General features: G+C 45.4%; 1 protein-coding gene across 5 annotated transcripts in view; it reads left to right on the forward strand.

Moving 5' to 3' along the window:
• LOC126471575 (serine/threonine-protein kinase NIM1) overlaps positions 1–14004 on the forward strand; it is a 510574-nt gene extending 496570 nt beyond the window's left edge. For 2 of the 5 annotated variants that reach the window (XM_050099802.1, XM_050099803.1), the window contains one exon: positions 13295–13992. In XM_050099802.1, the coding sequence (XP_049955759.1) occupies positions 13295–13758 (464 nt within the window). In that variant the 3' untranslated portion in view covers positions 13759–13992. Of the gene's footprint in view, positions 1–13294 lie in introns of all 5 variants that reach the window. The other 3 variants (XM_050099805.1, XM_050099801.1, XM_050099804.1) reach the window with 3 other exon arrangements.
• The last annotated feature ends 7154 nt before the right edge of the window (positions 14005–21158 follow it).

The raw sequence follows: 21158 nt of genomic DNA on the forward strand, positions 1-21158 counted from the left end.
TTTTCAAGAGAAATACCTTCACGAATTGAGCAAGTCAACAACGCATTTCTCCACCTGTGGCCCTTATGTAAGCAGCTGTATGGCTTGGCACTGATTAACAGAGTTTTTGGATGTCCAATTTGTGCGTCAGATTTTCAAAATCGCGAGCCTGTTGGAGGGCACTGTCCATAACGCTCCTAACGTCCTCAATTTGGGAGAGATCCGGCGATCTTGTTGGCAACAAAATCAGGCTCAGTTCGATGTGACTCTTCACTGAAGGCCATTCTAATCCAGTCAATGAGATTCCAGGCTAAAGACGTGTCTGGAGAAGCCGCGGGCAGCGGTAGGCTACCAACATTACTCCCATCCGCCGTAAGCCCAAAAGCCAGAAGTGATGGTCTTAGGTGCCATTTCTTTTCATAGCAGGACCACCTTGGTTGCCATCCGCAGCATCCTTACAGCACAGCGGCAAATCGACGATATTCTGCGTCCAGTTTTGTTGCCCGTCATGGCAAACCAAGTTGGGCTTGCATTTCAGCAATATAATGCCCGCCCGCTCAGGGCGAGGGTTTCTACTGCTTGTTTAAGAGCTTGCCAAACTCTACCTTGTCCAGCAAGATCGCAGGATCCTCCCCAATCAATAATGGTTCAAATGGCTCTAAGCACTATGGGACTTAACATCTTAGGTCATCAGTCCCCTAGACTTAAAACTACTTAAACCTATGGACACCACACACATCCATGTCCGTGGCAGGATTCGAACCTGCGACCGCAGCAGCAGCGTGGTTCCGCACTGAGGCGCCTAGAACCGCTCGGCCACAGCGGCCGGCCCCTCTCCAATCGAGAATGATTAGAACATTGTGGACAGTTCCCTTCCAACCAGCTCGGAATTTCGACGATCTGACGCGCCAATTGGACCGAATTTGGCAGATATCTCTCAGGAGGACATCCATCAACTCCATTAATCAATGCCTAGCCGAATAACTGCTTACATAAGGGGCAAAGTTGGCTCAACGCGTTATTGACTTGCTCAACTTGTTAAGCACTTTCTCGCGAATAAACCATCCAATTTTTATGAAATTTGATATTTGTTTGTTTGTACATGTACATCACGTCTACAGATTTCCATCCCATTCCGATAATTCCTTCGTAGCACTCCTTTTTTTACGAGGTCTATTCAGAAAATTCCAGAACTTCGTCCACAAATTTTGTATATGTTTGCCGTTAATTTTTGTGCGTGGCCTTCTTCGAAAAACTCTCCTCTACAATTGATACACCGCTCCCAAAGCCGTTTCCACTTCCGGAAGCAGTCTTGATATGCCTCTTTCTGGACCACACGAAACGCTGTCTGCAGAATTTTCTTTTATCTAGTCTGTAGTTGCAAATCTTTGTCCTTTCAATGGGGTTTTCTACATTGAAGGGAAAACAAAGGTCACAGGGGCCAGGTCTGGAGAGTACGGAGGATGAGGCAGCACAGTGCTTTCGTTTTTTGTGCAACGGTTACGCATCAACAGGGATGAATGTGAGAGACCGTTACTGTGATGCAAGAGCCATAAATTCTCTCACCACATTTCAGGCCGTCTCCTTTTGACATTTATCGCAGGCGTCGCTACACGTCCCGATAGTACCATCGAGTAACAATTTCTACCTATGCCATGAATTCATGATGATCTAATCCTTCAGAGTCAAAGAAAACTGTCCGCATGGCTTTGACATTTGACCTGACGAGTCTTTTTTGGTCTTGGAGAAACTATCCCGACCCATTGTGAAGACCGCACTTTGGTCTCAGCATCATAACTGTAGAGCCACGTCTCATCACCAGTTATGATCCTCTTTAGGAACATGTCGTTCTCCTGTGCACGATCCAAAACCACTTCACAGATAGCTAGGTGAAGATCTTTCTGGCCTTTACTCATGAGTCATGGGAGTATCTTGGCAGCGACATGATGGATTCCAATATTCTGTGTCTGGATTTCATGACATGATCGACTGAAATGATATATTCTTCTGCAAGCTCTCGGAAACTCAGTCTTAAATTGGCACCCACAATTTCGTTGACGTTCCTGACATGAACGTCGTCGGTAGACGTCGAAAGACGTCCTGAACGACGGTCATCTTTAAGTTCCGTCCGGCCATTTTTAAACGGAGTGAACCATTCGTAACACCGAATACGGCTTCAGCAGTCATCACCATACACTTTCCGCATCCTTTGGTGAGTCTCTGTATAGGTTTTCTTGAGTTTCACGCGAAATTTGATGCAGACACCTTGCTCCTCTAACTCTGCGATCTCTAAATTCGCAAACTGTGTAACGCAACGTTCTACTCAATACAACACTGAAAACTAACTAAGCGACATACAGCGATGAAACTTCCGCCAGTTACACATTAAACACAGGCGTGTGCAGGGATCAGAGCCACATTTCGCTCCAGCTCACCATTGGTGCGAAATTAAGAATTTTTTAAAAGACCTCATAGTGTTTATTTTCAGCACAGTGAAACTTATAGCGAAGTCATGTGTTTATTGTCATGATCAATCGTGTTAAGCTTGTACTGTTCGAGATTTCTCATTTGAAAGTACACTACTGGTCATTAAAATTGCTACACCAAGAAGAAATGCAGACGACAAACTGATATTCATTGGACAAATATATTATACTAGAACTTACACGTGATTACATTTTCAGTCAATTTGGGTGCATAGATCCTGAGAAATCAGTACCCAGAACAACCACCTCTGGCCTTAATAACGGCCGTGATACGCATTGAGTCAAACAGAGCTTCGATGGCGTGTACAAGTACAGCTGCCCATGCAGCTTCAACACCATACCACAGTTCATCAAGTGTCGTGACTGCCGTATTGTGACGAGCCAGTTGCTCGGCCACCATTGACCAGACGTTTTATAATTGGTGAGAGATCTGGAAAATGTGCTGGCCAGCGCAGCAGTCGAACATTTTCTGTATCCAGAAAGGCCCATACAGGACGTGCAACATGCGGTTGTGCATTATCCTGCTGAAATTTAGGGTTTCGCAGGGATCGAATGAAGGGTAGAGCCACGGGTCGTAACACATCTGAAATGTAACGTCCACTGTTCAAAGTGCCGTCAATGCGAACAAGAGGTGACCGAGACGTGTAACCAACGGCACCCCATACCATCACGCCGGGTGATACACCAGTATGGCGATGACGAATACACGCTTCCAATGTGCGTTCACCGCTATGTCGGCAAACACGGATGCGACCATCATGATGCTGTAAACAGAATCTGGATACATACGAAAAAAATGACGTTTTGCCATTCGTGCATCCAGGTTCGTCATTCAGTATACCATCGCAGGCGTTCCTGTCTGTGATTCAGCGTCAAGGGTAACCGCAGCCATGGTCTCCGAGCTGATAGTCCATGCTGCTGCAAACGTCGTTGAACTGTTCGTGCAGATGGTTGTTGACTTCCCAACGTTCCCATCTGTTGACACAGGGATCGAGACGTGGCTGCACGATCCGTTACAGCCATGTGGATAAGATGCCTGTCATCTCGACTGCTAGTAATACTAGGCCGTTGTGATCCAGCACGGCGTTCCTTATTACCCTCCTGAACCCACCGATTCCATTCTGCTAACATTCATTGGATCTCGGCCAACGCGAGCAGCAATGTCGCGATACGATATACCGCAATCATGATAGGCTACAATCCTACCTTTATGAAAGTCGAAAACGTGATGGTACGCATTTCTCCTCCTTACACGAACCATCACAACAACGTTTCACCAGGCAACACCGGTCAACTGCTGTTTGTGTATGAGAAATCTGTTGGAAACTATCCTCATGTCAGCACGTTGTAGGTGTCTCCACCGGCGCCAACCTTGTGTGAATGATCTGAAGAGCTAATCATTTGCATATCACAGCATCTTCTTCGTGTCGGTTAAATTTCGCGTCTGTAGCACGTCCTCTTCGTGGTGTAGCAATTTTAATGGCTGGTAGTGTAAGTAGCCACTCTCCACACACGAGACATAATGAAAGGAATGGTGCTACAACTTGAAGTAACGTGTGGAAAAAGAGGGTTTCAAATTGATGCCGTTTGGCCCTCCAGATTTAGGTTTTCTATGCGAGAGACCGTTAAACGCTTACTTTCCTTCTTTTGCAAATTGATTACTGCGTGGGCCAACCAGTCATCGTACGGTATTAGAATATGAAGAGTAATAATGGTTTACTTACGTACAGTGTATTTTTTTCTTATGAGCCGACTGGATTCTAGGTTACGTTAACTGATGCAGCGCCTAGCAGCCGGGAAGCCGAGGACGGAGACGAGTCGACCGCCCTGACTGGATCCGACAGCTTGACGCACCGAGAGTTATTAACTTGACGCGCTCTGCCTTGTACGGCCTCTCGCAGTTTGGGACACGTCGTTTGCATTTCTGCAACCTATATAGAATCTACAGCTTTTTAAAATTTGCAACATTTTAGCTGGCATGTTGAATAGTAATGAAACATTGACAGATAACGAAAATGCAAAGAGGAATATTAGCATGTATATAAAAACACAGTCCAAGTAAGCATCTAGTTTCTCAAGTACAGACTTTATGATAGGTGATTTTCACACTGCGTTAGTGTGACCCTTCGACGGAATACCCCCGAGGTCCTACTAAATGACATTTCTTAGTCGATCTACGCAACAAGGATTTTTCTTTCATTATCATAAGCAGATTTTCGCTGGAACTGATTCATTCCCAGGAAATGTAGTATCTCCTCGCTATTAGTGGAGCCATATAAGAACCAATCATAGCTTCAGTGGTATGCTTAAAGGTCATATGCTGGCACCCGTGTAACAGAGATAATATTCTTGTGCTAAATAACAAGTTATTGCTAGGCAAAATCCTGACGGTAAGTCGTATAGATAAGTAGATGTGTATTAGAGAAACTACGTACAAGTGTCCACTAATAGCCATCGTATCGCTGCTAAAGCCATAAAGATCACAACTTCTGCACATATTAACAAAGCTCGTGCTTATTTAATATTAGGGAAGCTGCGGAAGAAGATTACAGGCTTCTTAGCGAAAAACCTGACTCATCCTTAAACGCAATAGCAGAGCCGGGCGAGCCGCGCGGGATTAGTCGGGCGGTCTAAGGCGCTGAAGTCATGGACTGTGCGGCTGGTCCCGGCGGAGGTTCGAGTCCTCCCTCGGGCATGGGTGTGTGTGTTTGCCCTTAAGATAATTTAGGTTCAATAGTGTGTAAGCTTAGGGACTGTGATGATCTTAGCAGTTAGGTTCCATAAGATTTCACACACATTTGAACATCAGAGTCGGGCGTACCATAGTTTAACGTAATATGATTCTTACTATTTAGGATAGACGCAAACGAGGAGGTAGAGAATTTCTATAGCTATTTGAGGCTATTACTTCAAGACATTTTGGTGTGCACATAAGTCACTATAATACAAAATGTTTGCAAAACGTAGATATAGTTGCAGGTTATCAACTCTTGATTCATAGACTGGATGCGAACTCTCAACACACAGAGATGGAATGTCATGCCGCAAATAAGCGAAAAGTTTCAACAGTGTATGACAATACCATCGCTAATCACCCCTTGGTAATATTCACAAACGGCACATATTCAGAATTAGGCATCGAGAACGATTTATGGTGATCAGTCACATTATACACTCCTGGAAATGGAAAAAAGAACACATTGACACCGGTGTGTCAGACCCACCATACTTGCTCCGGACACTGCGAGAGGGCTGTACAAGCAATGATCACACGCACGGCACAGCGGACACACCAGGAACCGCGGTGTTGGCCGTCGAATGGCGCTAGCTGCGCAGCATTTGTGCACCGCCGCCGTCAGTGTCAGCCAGTTTGCCGTGGCATACGGAGCTCCATCGCAGTCTTTAACACTGGTAGCATGCCGCGACAGCGTGGACGTGAACCGTATGTGCAGTTGACGGACTTTGAGCGAGGGCGTATAGTGGGCATGCGGGAGGCCGGGTGGACGTACCGCCGAATTGCACAACACGTGGGGCGTGAGGTCTCCACAGTACATCGATGTTGTCGCCAGTGGTCGGCGGAAGGTGCACGTGCCCGTCGACCTGGGACCGGACCGCAGCGACGCACGGATGCACGCCAACACCGTAGGATCCTACGCAGTGCCGTAGGGGACCGCACCGCCACTTCCCAGCAAATTAGGGACACTGTTGCTCCTGGGGTATCGGCGAGGACCATTCGCAACCGTCTCCATGAAGCTGGGCTACAGTCCCGCACACCGTTAGGCCGTCTTCCGCTCACGCCCCAACATCGTGCAGCCCGCCTCCAGTGGTGTCGCGACAGGCGTGAATGGAGGGACGAATGGAGACGTGTCGTCTTCAGCGATGAGAGTCGCTTCTGCCTTGGTGCCAATGATGGTCGTATGCGTGTTTGGCGCCGTGCAGGTGAGCGCCACAATCAGGACTGCATACGACCGAGGCACACAGGGCCAACACCCGGCATCATGGTGTGGGGAGCGATCTCCTACACTGGCCGTACACCACTGGTGATCGTCGAGAGGACACTGAATAGTGCACGGTACATCCAAACCGTCATCGAACCCATCGTTCTACCATTCCTAGACCGGCAAGGGAACTTGCTGTTCCAACAGGACAATGCACGTCCGCATGTATCCCGTGCCACCCAACGTGCTCTAGAAGGTGTAAGTCAACTACCCTGGCCAGCAAGATCTCCGGATCTGTCCCCCATTGAGCATGTTTGGGACTGGATGAAGCGTCGTCTCACGCGGTCTGCACGTCCAGCACGAACGCTGGTCCAACTGAGGCGCCAGGTGGAAATGGCATGGCAAGCCGTTCCACAGGACTCCATCCAGCATCTCTACGATCGTCTCCATGGGATAATAGCAACCTGCATTGCTGCGAAAGGTGGATATACACTGTACTAGTGCCGACATTGTGCATGCTCTGTTGCCTGTGTCTATGTGCCTGTGGTTCTGTCAGTGTGATCATGTGATGTATCTGACCCCAGGAATGTGTCAATAAAGTTTCCCCTTCCTGGGACAATGAATTCACGGTGTTCTTATTTCAATTTCCAGGAGTGTATTTATTAGAATAAAGGTAAACAAGTGTAATCCACCTACGACAAGAGCTCGCAAAACCATTCAAGACCAGTTGTTGAGGATTTTTGTCAGCACAAAGTTGGATTAACATAAGAGATTATTCCGAGCTCGTTTCCGTTAATTTTAATCGTGGAAAGGCTTCCGGGCTTGTATGTGGTGCTTACTTCGTGATGCGTAATTACGACGATGTGAACTCTCCGTCCCACTCTACAGGAGCAGCTCAGGCAGGTGGTACTGTGACGTGAAAAATACTGCAAAATGCAGTGACTCCGGCCGTCTCCCTGCCACAGGCTCCTTAGGCGTTTTCTCCGAAAAATAGCTCCTCTGACCTGGTGCGAAATGGAAACCACAGTCAAAATCCGGTAAAGCTTGGCACAAATGTGTTGGGCGTCTCTAGTATGCCCATCGATCGCATCACGTTGCTCTTTTCAGTTCCGAGCTCACAGTGAGCACACGAAGATACCAAGAAAATAATGTTTCCCGCCAAGTATGAGGGCCTGGTGAGAGATTTAAAATGGTTCAAATGGCTCTGAGCACTATGGGACTTAACTTCTAAGGTCATCAGTCCCCTAGAACTTAGAACTGCTTAAACCTAACTAACCTAAGGACATCACACACATCCATGCCCGAGGCAGGATTCGAACCTGCGACCGTAGCGGCCGCGCGGATCCAGACTGTAGCGCCTTTAACCGCTTGGCCACCACGGCCGGCTGAGAGATTTAACCTGATGCAACCTGATGTCAGGCAGCCCACGTAACTGTCATGCGCTTCCTTCTTCACGACAAATCTGGGTCGCACACTGCAGAGGCAATGAAGGTGCTCCTGCTGCGTTTTCGATGGGAAATGTTTGATCACCCACAATACAGCCCGTAATTGACTCCACCTGAGTTTCATCTCTGGTCATATGAACCGCTGGCCATGAAGACAGCATTTTAAGACAGACAATGAGCTGTAGACCAGCGTAGTGAATTGGTGGAAAGAAAAAATGGTTCAAATCGCTCTGAGCGCTATGGGACTTAACATCTGAGGTCATCAGTCCCCTAGATTTAGAACTATTTAAACCTAACTAAACTACGGACATCACATACATCAATGCCCGAGGAAGGATTCGAACCTGCGACCGCAGCAGCAGGGCGTTTCGGGACTGGAGCGCCTAGAACCGTTCGGACACAACGGCCGGCTGGTGGAAAGCACGGGCGTCTGCGTGCTATGAAGAAGGTATTAGAGAGTTGGTATAACGCTACGACAAATGTCTAAATCCGAGTGGCGACTAAGTAGGGAAGTAGCCTGCAAAGTGTAGTTAACTGTTGCAAAAAATCATTTTTGATTTTCACAGTGGTTTCCATTTCGCGAACGATCGGACGTTACTTTCCTAATAGCCTTCGTCAGACCTCCTTGAATAGCGAAATAATTTCAATATGTAGGCAATTTAACCCCATTGTCGTTCTTAAAAATAAATATTCCTGGTACCTCTTTTCTTGGAAAACGTAACATTTTTGGAAGCTAACACTTAATCATGAAATTAAAACAGTTTCCGCACATTGAAAGACAGATAAATACTGATAAGGTTATGAAAAATCAACTTGTTCTTGAGACGAAGAGGTCACTTAAAGGCGTAAAAATCATTTGAAACCTTCCTTGTTACATGTAGTCATTAGTAAATTTGCAGAATCGTCGACGGGATCCTCTACTTGTAAGTAAAGTTCATCTTCTGAACATTTACAATTACACTCAATTATTCATATCTCTGAAATTTTCATTTTCTCATGCCTGCACAAGTTCGACGTCTGCTTTCGATAAACTCATCTTTCAGAATGGACTCCAGTATCCACTGCATTTAGCAATAATTTCCATAAGGACATAACTCTGATCTCCTTATGCACTTATATTTTCCTATAGGCGTAAAACTTGAGCGTTTCCTGGCGTATAGAATGTTCAAATAATACATTTAAATGCAGACAGCTGACGTCCTCGACAGCTTGGGATATTTCAGCAGAACACCCTGTCATTTTCAAGGCACAAATGAGACGAGAGACGGCTGTGCATAGCAACTTAAACGCACGGTGAAATAGGCTGCGTGAATCAGGAAGCAAAAGACTGCGTATGTAGAAAGACAACACACATCGAAAACCACTAGCGCCACGTCGTAAGCAAATACAACCAACGCCAGACGTCATTCATAGTGAAATACTAATTAACAACAAGAGAGCAAATAGCGGTAACTTTATCCTCCGTAGTTTCACCCGTGAGAGATCAGGATTCCAGGCAGACTTTAAGCAAAAACCTCTGGGTCTGTTTATAAGGCCACATGATAGTTTAATGGAGATGATGATTTGACTTAAATTCGACCTAGAATCCTGCTCTCTCTCTCTCTCTCTCTCTCTGCCCCTCCCCTCCCTCTCCCTCCCCCCTCCTTCCCCTCCCTCCCTCCCTCCTTCCTCCCTCCCTCCTTCCTCTCTCCCTCCTTCCCCCCTCCCTCCTTCCCCCCTCCCTCCCTCCCCCCTCCCTCCCCCCGATCGAACTACGGAGGGAGAGAGTTTGCACTACCTATTCACCCGTTGTTAATCAATATTTCACCACGAACTTAAGCAACACAAAATTGTCATCAGCAAAAAAATACATATCAGACTGTCAGCTGTACGTCATTGGTAAACTTATTGAACAAGTAAGCAGCTCTTCATGTCTGTGAACCAACTATAACAAAAACTGGGAGACGTGCAAGAAATTGATGTCCGTATTGAGAGAGCTAGAGACGCGCTTTAAAAAAAAAAAGTGGGTAATGTGTTTAAGGGCTAAAACCTTTCAATCGAAACAAAATTAAGACTTCTATGATGGTACAAATTTACCATCGTTTTGAACCTTAATATAGGCAACGTGCAAACGACTTGAGGCATTTAAGATGTGGTTGTATAGGTAAATGCTAAGTGTATCATGGACAGATGAAATTACAAATAACAACATTCTCCGGAAAATGAAGAAAGATGTCGAAAACGCAGTAAAATAAAAAAAAATGTGAGGACATCTGAAAAGTGCTGCCTCCGAATTTTTTATTCTGTTCTCAATATCTGTTGAGGCATTACATGTCATGCATATCACTCAGTCGACTTTCCAGCTTCGCTGACGCAAGTTGCAAGACCCTGCCGCTAGACGGCTCCGAATTGTAGCGACGAGTAGCATGGCGGTGTGTAACGTAACCATGTCGGTACTTAAGAAATACCATGCTGTATTCGAGTTTCGAATTCATAGTTCGTTCACACATGAAGCACCTTCTCCTTTACCATGAAAATGCCACATCTGCGACATCTGCAACAATCCGACCCCTTGAGTTCACGGTCCCGAAATTGCCCTGTACAATTTTCATCTGCTACCAAAACTTAAAGAACACCTTCAGGACTTCTCTTTGATAGTGACGATGCGGTGCAAGCAGAGGTAAGGTTGTGGCTCCGTCAACATAGTCAAACACTCACGAGTGACGGTTTCAACAAACTGGCCCCTCGCTGAGTGATGTGTTCGATGCCAAGGTGAGTATGCTGAGAAATAAATATGTAGACGTGAAGAATAGAGATGTAGAATGCTAATAAAGTTTTGTTTCATTTAAAGTGTTTAAAAGTTTTCACATAAATTCGGAAGCATTACTTTGCACCACGCTTTCGTACCTCTCTCCTATATACACTGAGGTGACAAAAGTCATGGGATACCTCCTAATATCATGCCGGTCCTCCTTTTGTCGGGTGTAGTGCAGCATCTTGACGTGGCGTTGACTTAGCAAGTCACTGGAAGTCCCCTTTAGAACTACTGAGCCATGCTGGCTCTAAAGCTGTCCATAATCGTGAAAGTGTTTCCGGTGCAGGATTTAGTACACGAACTGATCTATCGATTATGTTCCATAAACGTTCGATGGGTTTCATGTAGGGAAATCTGCGTGACCAGATCAGACGCTCGAATAATTCGGAACGTTCTACAAACCAATCGCGAACAACTGTGTCACGATGACATGGCGCGTTGTAAACCACACACATTCCACCGTTGTTTGGGAACATGAAGTCTATGACTGGCTGAAAATGGTCTCCAAGTAGCCGAACATAAACATTTCCAGTTAAAAATCGGTTCATTTGGACCAGAGGACCCGGTGCATTCCATATAAAACGCAGTCAACACCAGTATGGAGCCACCACCAGCTGCCGGCCGGAGTGGCAGAGCGGTTATAGGCGCTACAGTCTGGAACCGCGTGACCGCTACGGTCGCCGGTTCGAATACTGCCTCGGGCGTGGTTGCGTGTGATTTCCTTAGGTTAGTTAGGTTTAAGTAGTTCTAAGTTCTAGGGGACTGATAACCTCAGCAGTTAAGTCCCATAGTGCTCAGAGCCATTTTAACCACCACCAGCTTGCACAATGCCTTGTTGACAACTTGGATCTATGTGTTCGTGGGGTCTGCACCACACTCGAACCCTGTTATCTGTTCTTACCTACTGAAATCGGGATTCATACGGCCAGGCCGTGCATTTCCAATCGTCTAAGGTCCAACCGGTATGGTCACAAGCCCAGGAATGGCGCTACAGGCGATGTCGCGCTGTTAGCAAAGGTCCGTCGTCTGCTGCCATAACCCATTAACCTCAAATTTCGCCTCACCTTCGTACGTCCCACACTGATTTCTTCCGTCATTTCAGGCAGTGTAACTTGTGTGTTAACACTGAAAATTCCAGCAAACGCCGTTGCTCACGGCGTTCAGTGAAGACCATAGGCCACTGTAGTCGGTGGTGGGGGTAATGACTGAAATTTGGTATTCTCGACATGCTCTAAAGATTATGGATCTCGGAAAATGGAATTCCCGAACGATTTCCGAAATGGACTGTCCCAGGCGTTTAGCTCCTACCACCATTCCGCGTTAAAAGTTTGTTACTTCCCATCATGCAACTAGAATCACATCGGAAATCTACTCAGATGAATCACTTGAGCACAAATGACAGTTCCGCCAATGTAGTGTCTTTTATATCTTGTGTACGTGATACAACAGACATCTGTATCTGTGGATAAAGCTATCCCATGACTTTTGTCACCTCAGTGTAATGATTAATGGAAACAGGTGTAAACTGCTGCAGAACATTCTTCATGCAAAGATACATGATAAAAGAGGACGAGAAAGAAAGAGAACATCGTGACTAGGAAACTTATGGACATGGACGTTTTTGTATCCCGCCTGGGAGACGACGCGTGGGTAGGAACGGGAAAAAAAATGGTTCAAATGGCTCTGAGCACTATGGGACTCAACTGCTGAGGTCATTAGTCCCCTAGAACTTAGAACTAGTTAAACCTAACTAACCTAAGGACTTCACAAACATCCATGCCCGAGGCAGGATTCGAACCTGCGACCGTAGCGGTCTTGCGGTTCCAGACTGCAGCGCCTTTAACCGCACGGCCACTTCGGCCGGCTAGGAACGGGAAAAGGTAATAGAAGTCGGTACTGCTAGAACGTGGTTTATTGGTGCAAAAACAAGGCGATAAACGATTACATAACTTTGTACGTAGGTGCGATGCTGAAGCGAAGGGTCCTGGCTGGCTGCACATGATCAAAACGGCTGAAGCAGTCACGGAGCTCTTAAACCTCGACAGCACCGGCTAAAGGGCGCTGTCGTCTGTGTCTCTCGTAGTGCCAACTTGAGAAACTATTCCGTGGAATCGTTGCTATCGATACCACAGACGTCACATACAAGCTGGAAACTTTTGGAATAAGCGAAAGTGATATAACTGTGACGGTCACCAAAATCCGAAACGCATATGCTCTAGATGATGATGATGGAGGAGGAGGAGGAGGAGGAGGAGGAGGTAAGGAAAGGAAAGGATGAAGAATCGATATCGTCAGGCGTTAGTTATCTTTAGTTATGAATTGGCGCTAGAAGTTTGCGGTGTGCTAGCTTTCTGAGCACACCGCCTTTCGTTTTCTCATTGAAGCAATCCCTCCCGCAAAGTTTTTAAGTTGCCAAGCACACCGATGATTCGCATTACTTGCGCTTCGATAATGACGAACCTTTCACCTGTCTAAATACTGGCGGTTGTCCGGAGCATTAGCCGGCTGCGTTCCAGTAAGTTATTTGAACTTTCCTATTGTTACCCCTACACCTGTTAGAAAATATCCAGTCCAGCTGATTAATGTAGTCGAGTAGATCCTGCCTGTAGCACAGGTTGAGACCCGTCACGTTGACCGCTGGTTGTGTTGCAGTGGGCATCCTGCAGCTGGAGCCGACGTCCCGCCTCTCGCTGCAGAGCGTCAGCGAGTCGGAGTTCCTACGCGGCGTGCGCATGCCCCGATCGGCAGAGGTCGCCGCAGCCGCAGCCTCCGGCGACTCGGACGCCGGCGGCGACCACGAGCTGCAGGCGCTGGAGAAGCTGGAGGAACTGGGCATCTCGCGAGACCTCCTGGACGAGCACCGCGACCGCGGGAGCAAGAGCGCCGTCGTGGGCACCTACCGAATCTTGCTGCACCGCCTGGAGCGGCGGGCCGCCTCCGCGCCGCCCGACGCGCAGTCGCTCGCCGCCGACGACGCGGAGGACGGCGCCGCCGGCTCCAGCGGGGGCGGCGTGGGCGCGCTCGCCGCCAGACTGCGCTCCGGTGGCTTACGCGCGCGCACGCGCAAGTCGGCCCGCAGCGGCACCAGTCAGTCCCGCGCCTGTGCGCTCCTCTGAGCGGCGTTCCGCTCTTCGTTTCTTGTACGAAATTGAGAAACAGAAACAAATCTCTGAGTATTTTTGCATATTAAATGTTGGATGTTGACAACAGAATTCCTCCGAGAAATACAATAAAGAGACGCTACCTACACAAAAATATAGTGCAATAACTCCTGCTAGAAGCATACCACATTCATATGCATTCTGAAAGTTGAAGTCTTGTCGATGGAACCACTTCCTACTGTCAATTCCATGCTGTTCTCACATTTTCCATGTTTTCCAAATACTTCTTCCTGGGCCATCCTTTTACCTTCTGTAACAGTATTGACCCTCGAAAAATGTTAATAATGAAAGTGTCCATTATAATTATCCGGGCTGTTATGCCGTGGGCGGTTCATGAATTCTGTGTCGATTCCCAACGTTTCGTCTCCGACTGCGGGAGACATCTTCAAGGGCGGTCCGTAGCTCGATGGAAGGTCCAACAAATCCACTGGCTCGCTACTGACTGCCGCTAAATTCCGTGTCCGCGCGCTCCCGCGCCGCGGCGTGACGTCACGTGTTTTGAAAACGTCAGTGCAATTGGCCGCTGTCCGTGCCGTCACGTGTTTTTTTAATTGGAGCTGATCGTTAAGGACATCGTCTTTGGCATACTGCAGGTGTTTAAAAATCTGCATTTCCTCTAAGGACGTGACGTCACGCCGCGGCGCGGGAGCGCGCGGACACGGAATTTAGCGGCAGTCAGTAGCGAGTCAGTGGGTGTGTTGGGCCATCCATCGAGCTACGGACCCCCTTGATGTCTCCCGCAGTCGGAGACGAAACATTGGGAATCGACACAGAATTCATCAACCGACCACGGCATAACAGCCCGGATAATTATAATGGACATGATATTTCCGGCCGTCAAAGTCTACGTTTTAGTAATAATGAAAGTGTTGTGTCCAATAATTTTTTTCTGTTTTCCATTTCCTTCAACAACACATACATTCGTTAACTTTCCTTAATAATTCCACGTTCGTTTTTCTTTTTGTCGCGCTCACTTCCATCATTTTTCGCCATATTCACATTTCAGCAACTGCGAGTCGATTCCTTTCCAAGTTACCCACAGTGCAAATTCCACTTCCATAGATCAGTGTACTCCACACAGATGTTATTGCAAACGATTTACTGACATCTGTAATAATATGGTTGCTAGTTAAGATGTTTTTTTCTTAGCCATAAAAGCCCATTTTCCCAATGCTACCCTTCTCTTCATTTCCATTAAGAATCTATTACCCTCTGCGATTGTACTATCGAGATAATAAAATTGTTTCACCTGATCAATCCTGACGGCATAATTTTTTCATTGCTTTTAATTTTTTCCGTGTTTTCGTTCTACCATTACTGTCGTCTACTGTTTGTTCACTTATTATTTCCATAATTTAAAAGTATTTAATAGAACTTGTAGCTTTCTGTTCATTTCTTTCTCAGAGTTTCAGATTACGATGTCATCAGCGAATCTAATACAATGCATCCTATCATCGAAATAGTTATGAAAAATCCGCCTCGATTGCACAAACTACCTGGTAACTACCTCGGTAACCACACCATCTTCAGAACAAATATAAAACAGTTTGCCTAAATAGGCATAGTCAAAGACTAAAATAAACACAGCGGCAAGACCATATAAAAAATTTTACAAATACACGGTACATGTGTACCAAGTCAATAATATTACTTATATCAACCCCGTGTGTGCTGCCTCGACTCAGCCGACTTACGATGGTCACAGACTCTCCACCGAACTGAGGCGCCGCAGACTGCTCACATGCGCGGCTATCGAAATCACAGCGCATGCGCGCGGGCAGGAAACGCTCTTATGCAAGGGAGCGGGATTACAAAGTTAACACGGATCTGGACCTAACTAATTGCCAAAAGTTGTCGCACAAATAGCAAATTGAGCAAATGATAAAAGCGATGATGCGGGAATTAAGACATTTGTGTAAGGTGTTCTGCGTAAGTGGAACCCTTCCTGCCATCACCGCTTCTAGTGGGGATGTGCTCTTTATATCTAGTCACGAGAGCTCGGCCTGTCTGACCTACGTAAAATTTCGGACAGTTACCGCATGTAATTTTATACACTCCAGACGGAGACAGTTTATCATCTGTGATCTGCAACGAGTGGATTAAATTCTTGCGCAGATAATTGTTGGTGGAAAAGGCTCTAAGCAAACGCCCTAATTTGTAACTAACATTACCTACAAAAGGGATAGATACTAACTATCGCTAGAAATAATGGTTACAATTCGCAACTGGTAAGACGTTTGTACAATAAGAAAATAAATAAAAATAATAGTACGGCTTCCACAGATTTAGTAAATGACAAACCGATGGCAACAGTATCTATCCCTTTTGTAGGTAATGTTAGTTACAAATTAGGGCGTTTACTTAGAGCCTATAACATTAGAGTAACCTTTGCCACCAGCAATAATCTGCACAAGAATTTAATGCACTCGTTGCAGATCACAGATGATAAACTGTCTCAATCTGGAGTGTATAAAATTACTTGCGGTGACTGTCCGAAATTTTACATAGGTCAGACAGGCCGGGCTCTCATGACTAGATATAAAGAGCACATCCCCACTAGAAGCGGTGATGGCACGAGGGGTTCCACTTATGCAGAACACCCTATACAAATGGGTCATGCACCCAGTCCTCCTTCTAATATCGAGTTGCTTCATGCTTAAGTTAAGGATTCAAAATTGGACATCTTAGAGGAAATGCAGATTTTTAAACACCTGCAGTATGCCAAAGACTATGTCCTCAACGATCAGCTCCAATTAAAAAACAGAAATTTCTTTGAAGGTTTCGGTCCCTTACTTAATTCTTCACATTAAGTTGCATGACGTGGAAGTTTGTTGATGCACGCGCACGATATTGATTGTTCACGGATGGTAACGACGCCCCCCCCCCCCCCCCCCCCATTTTTGTACGTTTTCCCTCCTACTGTGTTGAGGGTTTGGTTAGCCAAGAACACCACCATTTGCATTTTCTTATTGCTGCGCACTTTTAGGAGGTATTTTATGTATCTTCGATGGCTTCTGTGTAATTGTAAGATCATAGAGCCAAGGTATGTTACAAATCTTTAACGCCTTCTGATTACGGCCTGGTCGACCGCTTAGTATTATGGCGATGTAGCGACTATGGCTGTTTCTGCTGCAGATATGAGTGCATTCTTATGCATTAATAATAACGTCCTTAGCATAGCTATCTTTTTAGTTTAGTTGTAATTTCTACCTAATTCTAGGGCCTCCATATTAGCTTGTGGCTGATTTACCACCCGTGCACAAAGTTTGTCGTGCGTTGCTATTAAATATGTCTTAATTCCCGCATCATCGCTTTTATCATTTGCTCGATTTGCTATTTGTGCGACAACTTTTGGCAATTAGTTAGGTCCCGATCCGTGTTAACTTCGTAATCCCGCTCCCATGCATAAGAGGGTTTCCTGGGCGCGTGCATGCGCAGTGATTTCGATAGCCGCACATGTGAGCAGTCTGCGGCGCCTCAGTTCGGTGGAGAGTCTGTGACCATCGTACATTGGCTGGGGCGAGGCAGCACATACGGGTTGGTTGATTTGGGGGGAGGAGACCAAACTGAGAGGTCATCGGTCTCGTCGGATTAGGGAAGGATGGGGAAGGAAGTCGGCCGTGCCCTTTCAAAGGAACCATCCCGGAATGTGCCTGAAGCGATTTACGGAACTCACGGAAAACCTAAATCAGGATGGCCGGACGCTGGATTGAACCGTCGTCCTCCCGAATGCGAGCACATACGGGGTTGAGATAAGTAATGTTATTGACTTGGTACATATGTACCGTGTATTTGTAAAAAAATTTTATGGGTTCTTGCCACTGTAAGTGCTGATTTTAGCCTTTGACTATGCCTATTTAGGCAAGCTGTTTTATATTTGTTCTGAAGAAGGCGTCGTTACCCACGCTGAAACCTAGGTAAACACCAGGTAGTTTGTGCTATCGAGGCAGATTTTTCATAATTATTTCGATACTTACGATTGCTGACGCACTACAATGCTGAAAGTCCTTACATCCTGTCACCATTGTCTTTTATTCCCTTCGTCTTTTCCCTCATTATCAGAGAAGCTCCCACAATGAACGCATTAAATAAACAAATAGGGGTTATCCTTGTCCAATTCCTTTTCTAACCTGGCCTTCTCCTCTACCTTATTGATGTTTTTGTGCTTTGTTTCCGATGCTGTTGATTAATCATTCTTTTATCCTTCCTGTCTAGTCTTATATCTCGGCCATCTTATGAGGAATGGAAACAGATGTAAACTGCTGCAAAACATCCTTCAAGGAACATTAGCTGGTAAAAGAGGACGAGGAAGGAGAACATCTTTGCTCGAAATCTTAAGGGCGTGGATGTCACACTCGAGCGAGGAACTTCTTAGGATAACCATAAGTTATATAGCTATCATGGTCACCGACAGCCAAAACGAATAAAAGAAGAAGAAGCGATAAAGCCGTGCGTTGGTTACCTTTGGTTATGACGAGGCTAGCCCTAAAGATTAGGTCCTTAGTCCACATTGTCAGAAGTTTTTCTAAGTCAGTGAAGGTAAGGTAATTCCATCTATTCATATCCATCCCTCTCTCCAGTAGCACGTGAAAGGCGAAAATTGCTTCTCTTGTTCGTCTGCATTCTCAAAATTCAAATTGGCCATCTCTGATATACCTTTCCTTTGATCCTGCTCTCAACTACACTGAGCAACGGAATTAAAGGATCACTTTTGCGGTATCACGTACTCCCACCCATTACGCTTGAGTCCTCACTCGGCCGTGTGTGTGTGTGTGGGGGGGGGGGGGGGGGGGGGGAACTTAGTTTAAGTTAGGTTAAGTAGCGTATAAGCCTAGGGACCGATGACCTCAGCAGTTGGGTTGGGTCCCATAGAAACTTTCCACAAATTTCCTCTGTCGTACATAACGGTCATGTGTGTGAACAGTACCATATTTGGGGCAGATCATGGGGCGCATACGCCGCTGTCACGCGCTAGACGCTAGACGCTGCGCTCCCCGTGTGTGTATAGCCTGTGCTCGGTTCAGCGCCAAGCTGACGCTCTTTGAGTAAAAAATTGCACTAACGCTTCCGATGACTTCCCAAGACAGCTCTTAGCTACAGCGTGAATTAAATGTCATATTTCGTTTCTTATTTTTGGATACTGCTATGCTTCCGATCCGCTGTATAAAATTTTATACACTCTGTCCTCGTCCCATCAGTAGCGCCACTGGATCATTATTCCTCTTCATTTACATCCATTTTACATTTTTATATCTGACCATACCTCACTACGACTGGTACAAGTCTTCATTTTCAACAGAGTTACGCATATGTTTACAAAACACGTCAATTATTTAACACTACATTGTATCATTTCCCAGTCCTTCCTGGTAACTTATCGTTTATTAGTGCGTAGTTGTGAGAAATTTGGTGCTAGGGAGATGGATTCAGTTTTCCTAGTTCTCCTTGGTAGTGGACTGATAGCCCTCCATAGTTTTGGTCGTCAGAGGGAGAATGCTTTATTGACCTTATTTCGTAAGAAGTCAGCTCTCTCACCATAGTCTATATCAGTTTGGTGAACTGTGGTAAATCTCACAAGTGTGTTGGGAGTACATACATTATTTGTCACACAAATTCTGGGTCAACAGTCTGTAATCGCTGTCGGATACATTTTCTTATCACAACTTCCACAACATTTACAATAAATATATCGGAGACATAAGATCATTAATAGACATAAAATAGTGGATCCTGGGTATCCTCGTGTTAAATACTTGCCCAAAGACCATCCTTCGAATGTCGTTCTTTGTCGATAATCAATTTGCTCTTGCTGTTCATCAACCTTGAGTCGTCCAACTGGTGAACTACACGATCCAAAGGTAACATTACAGGTATTACTGACATTTGCAGGTTTTCGTCTCCCATAATGCAGCAGTTTGTTTCTTTATTTAAAGCAGGTATTATGCCTACATTACTTGTAATGGTAGGTATCTTATGTTCTGATTGTAACATGACATGAGCTCCATGAGATTTACATTGTTAAAGAAACGTCAACTTGCTTATATCTACCGGGACTTTTGCAAAGAATGCCGGCGGTAACTCATGATACAGACCTACTAATCCATTCGTTGTCCTGTATCTGCGTCCATATACTTCCTTTCAACAAAATATACTTTAGATCGCAATCTTTAAGTACCTCTCTAGCCGGCTGCAGCATTTTTGCTTTGTATCTCACATCGTCATAGGTAGAAACAGGCCGCAATTCCGATGCTTAACCTTAATACTCTTACGCTTTAATTGTTCAAGGGATAGTTGTGCATACTGATTCTTGGCTTCATCGGTTAGTAAGAATTCCGTTTCGGGACCAATACAGGTAAACACTCTTATTTACATCAACTTCTATTGGTAATGGCCATATTTGGACTTCAGTGCGTACAATCGGAAACCATTCATCTTTCGTATCATCTTCAATTAACTCTGTATTGAGTTTATTAAGTGAAGTTCTAACAACCCTTTCTGAGCATTCACTATGGCCATAATTAGCAAATGATATTATTCTTCTGATTCATTGAACATTGTCATTATTAATTGCACCAACTATTCGGTTACTGTTATCACAATCAATGCTTGCTGTAACTTCATATTTGTACTATTTTCACATTCTCCCGCTTGACTACTTAACTTCTGAATTCCATAAACGATAAACTTTTCATTCTCCGTAATCCCATTAATCATCTGATGAAAATTCATTAGGGAAGCCTTCACTATCGTCACTTGCTCCTTAGATAGCCCTAATTCTCGTTGCAGTTCCTCCAGAACATTTATCTTAGCTTTGAAAAACGTCACATCCTCATCTAGTGTGTAAACAAAATTTTACTTATTTCGCCAATAGATTTCAAAATGCCTCTTTTCTCTCTGACAGATTCATGTCTGGCTAACTGCCCTTCAATTCTTTAGCTATACTTATGTTTTCTGTATGCCATGTTACGGTTTGATGTGTATGTTCGCATTCGATTGTGGCAAACTTCACGGTATGTAATCTCTTCACGCAGTGCAACGTAGCTTGGTTCGTGGCTTGGCAAGTTTTGTCAAACTTACTGTGCAATTTCTTCAAATTGAAACAACCTACTATATGCCAAGTAGTACTGTACAAATTAACTGTTCCTTGATTGTCGTAACAAATCCCTGGTGCATACCGGAATAGTTGTAATCGTACGTCCTTCAGTGTCTGTGTTCCGCTATACTGATCACCTCACTGCTGATGACTAAAAATACCAATAAGCCTCGTACCCCTGCCTCTACAATGGAAAGAATTATTTCAGCCTTTTTGCATGTATCTTTGTACATTTATGTCCTTTGACTCTAAATACCACATT

Source organism: Schistocerca serialis, chromosome 3 (assembly GCF_023864345.2).
Source record: "Schistocerca serialis cubense isolate TAMUIC-IGC-003099 chromosome 3, iqSchSeri2.2, whole genome shotgun sequence".
In the NCBI taxonomy this organism is placed as follows: domain Eukaryota; kingdom Metazoa; phylum Arthropoda; class Insecta; order Orthoptera; family Acrididae; genus Schistocerca; species Schistocerca serialis.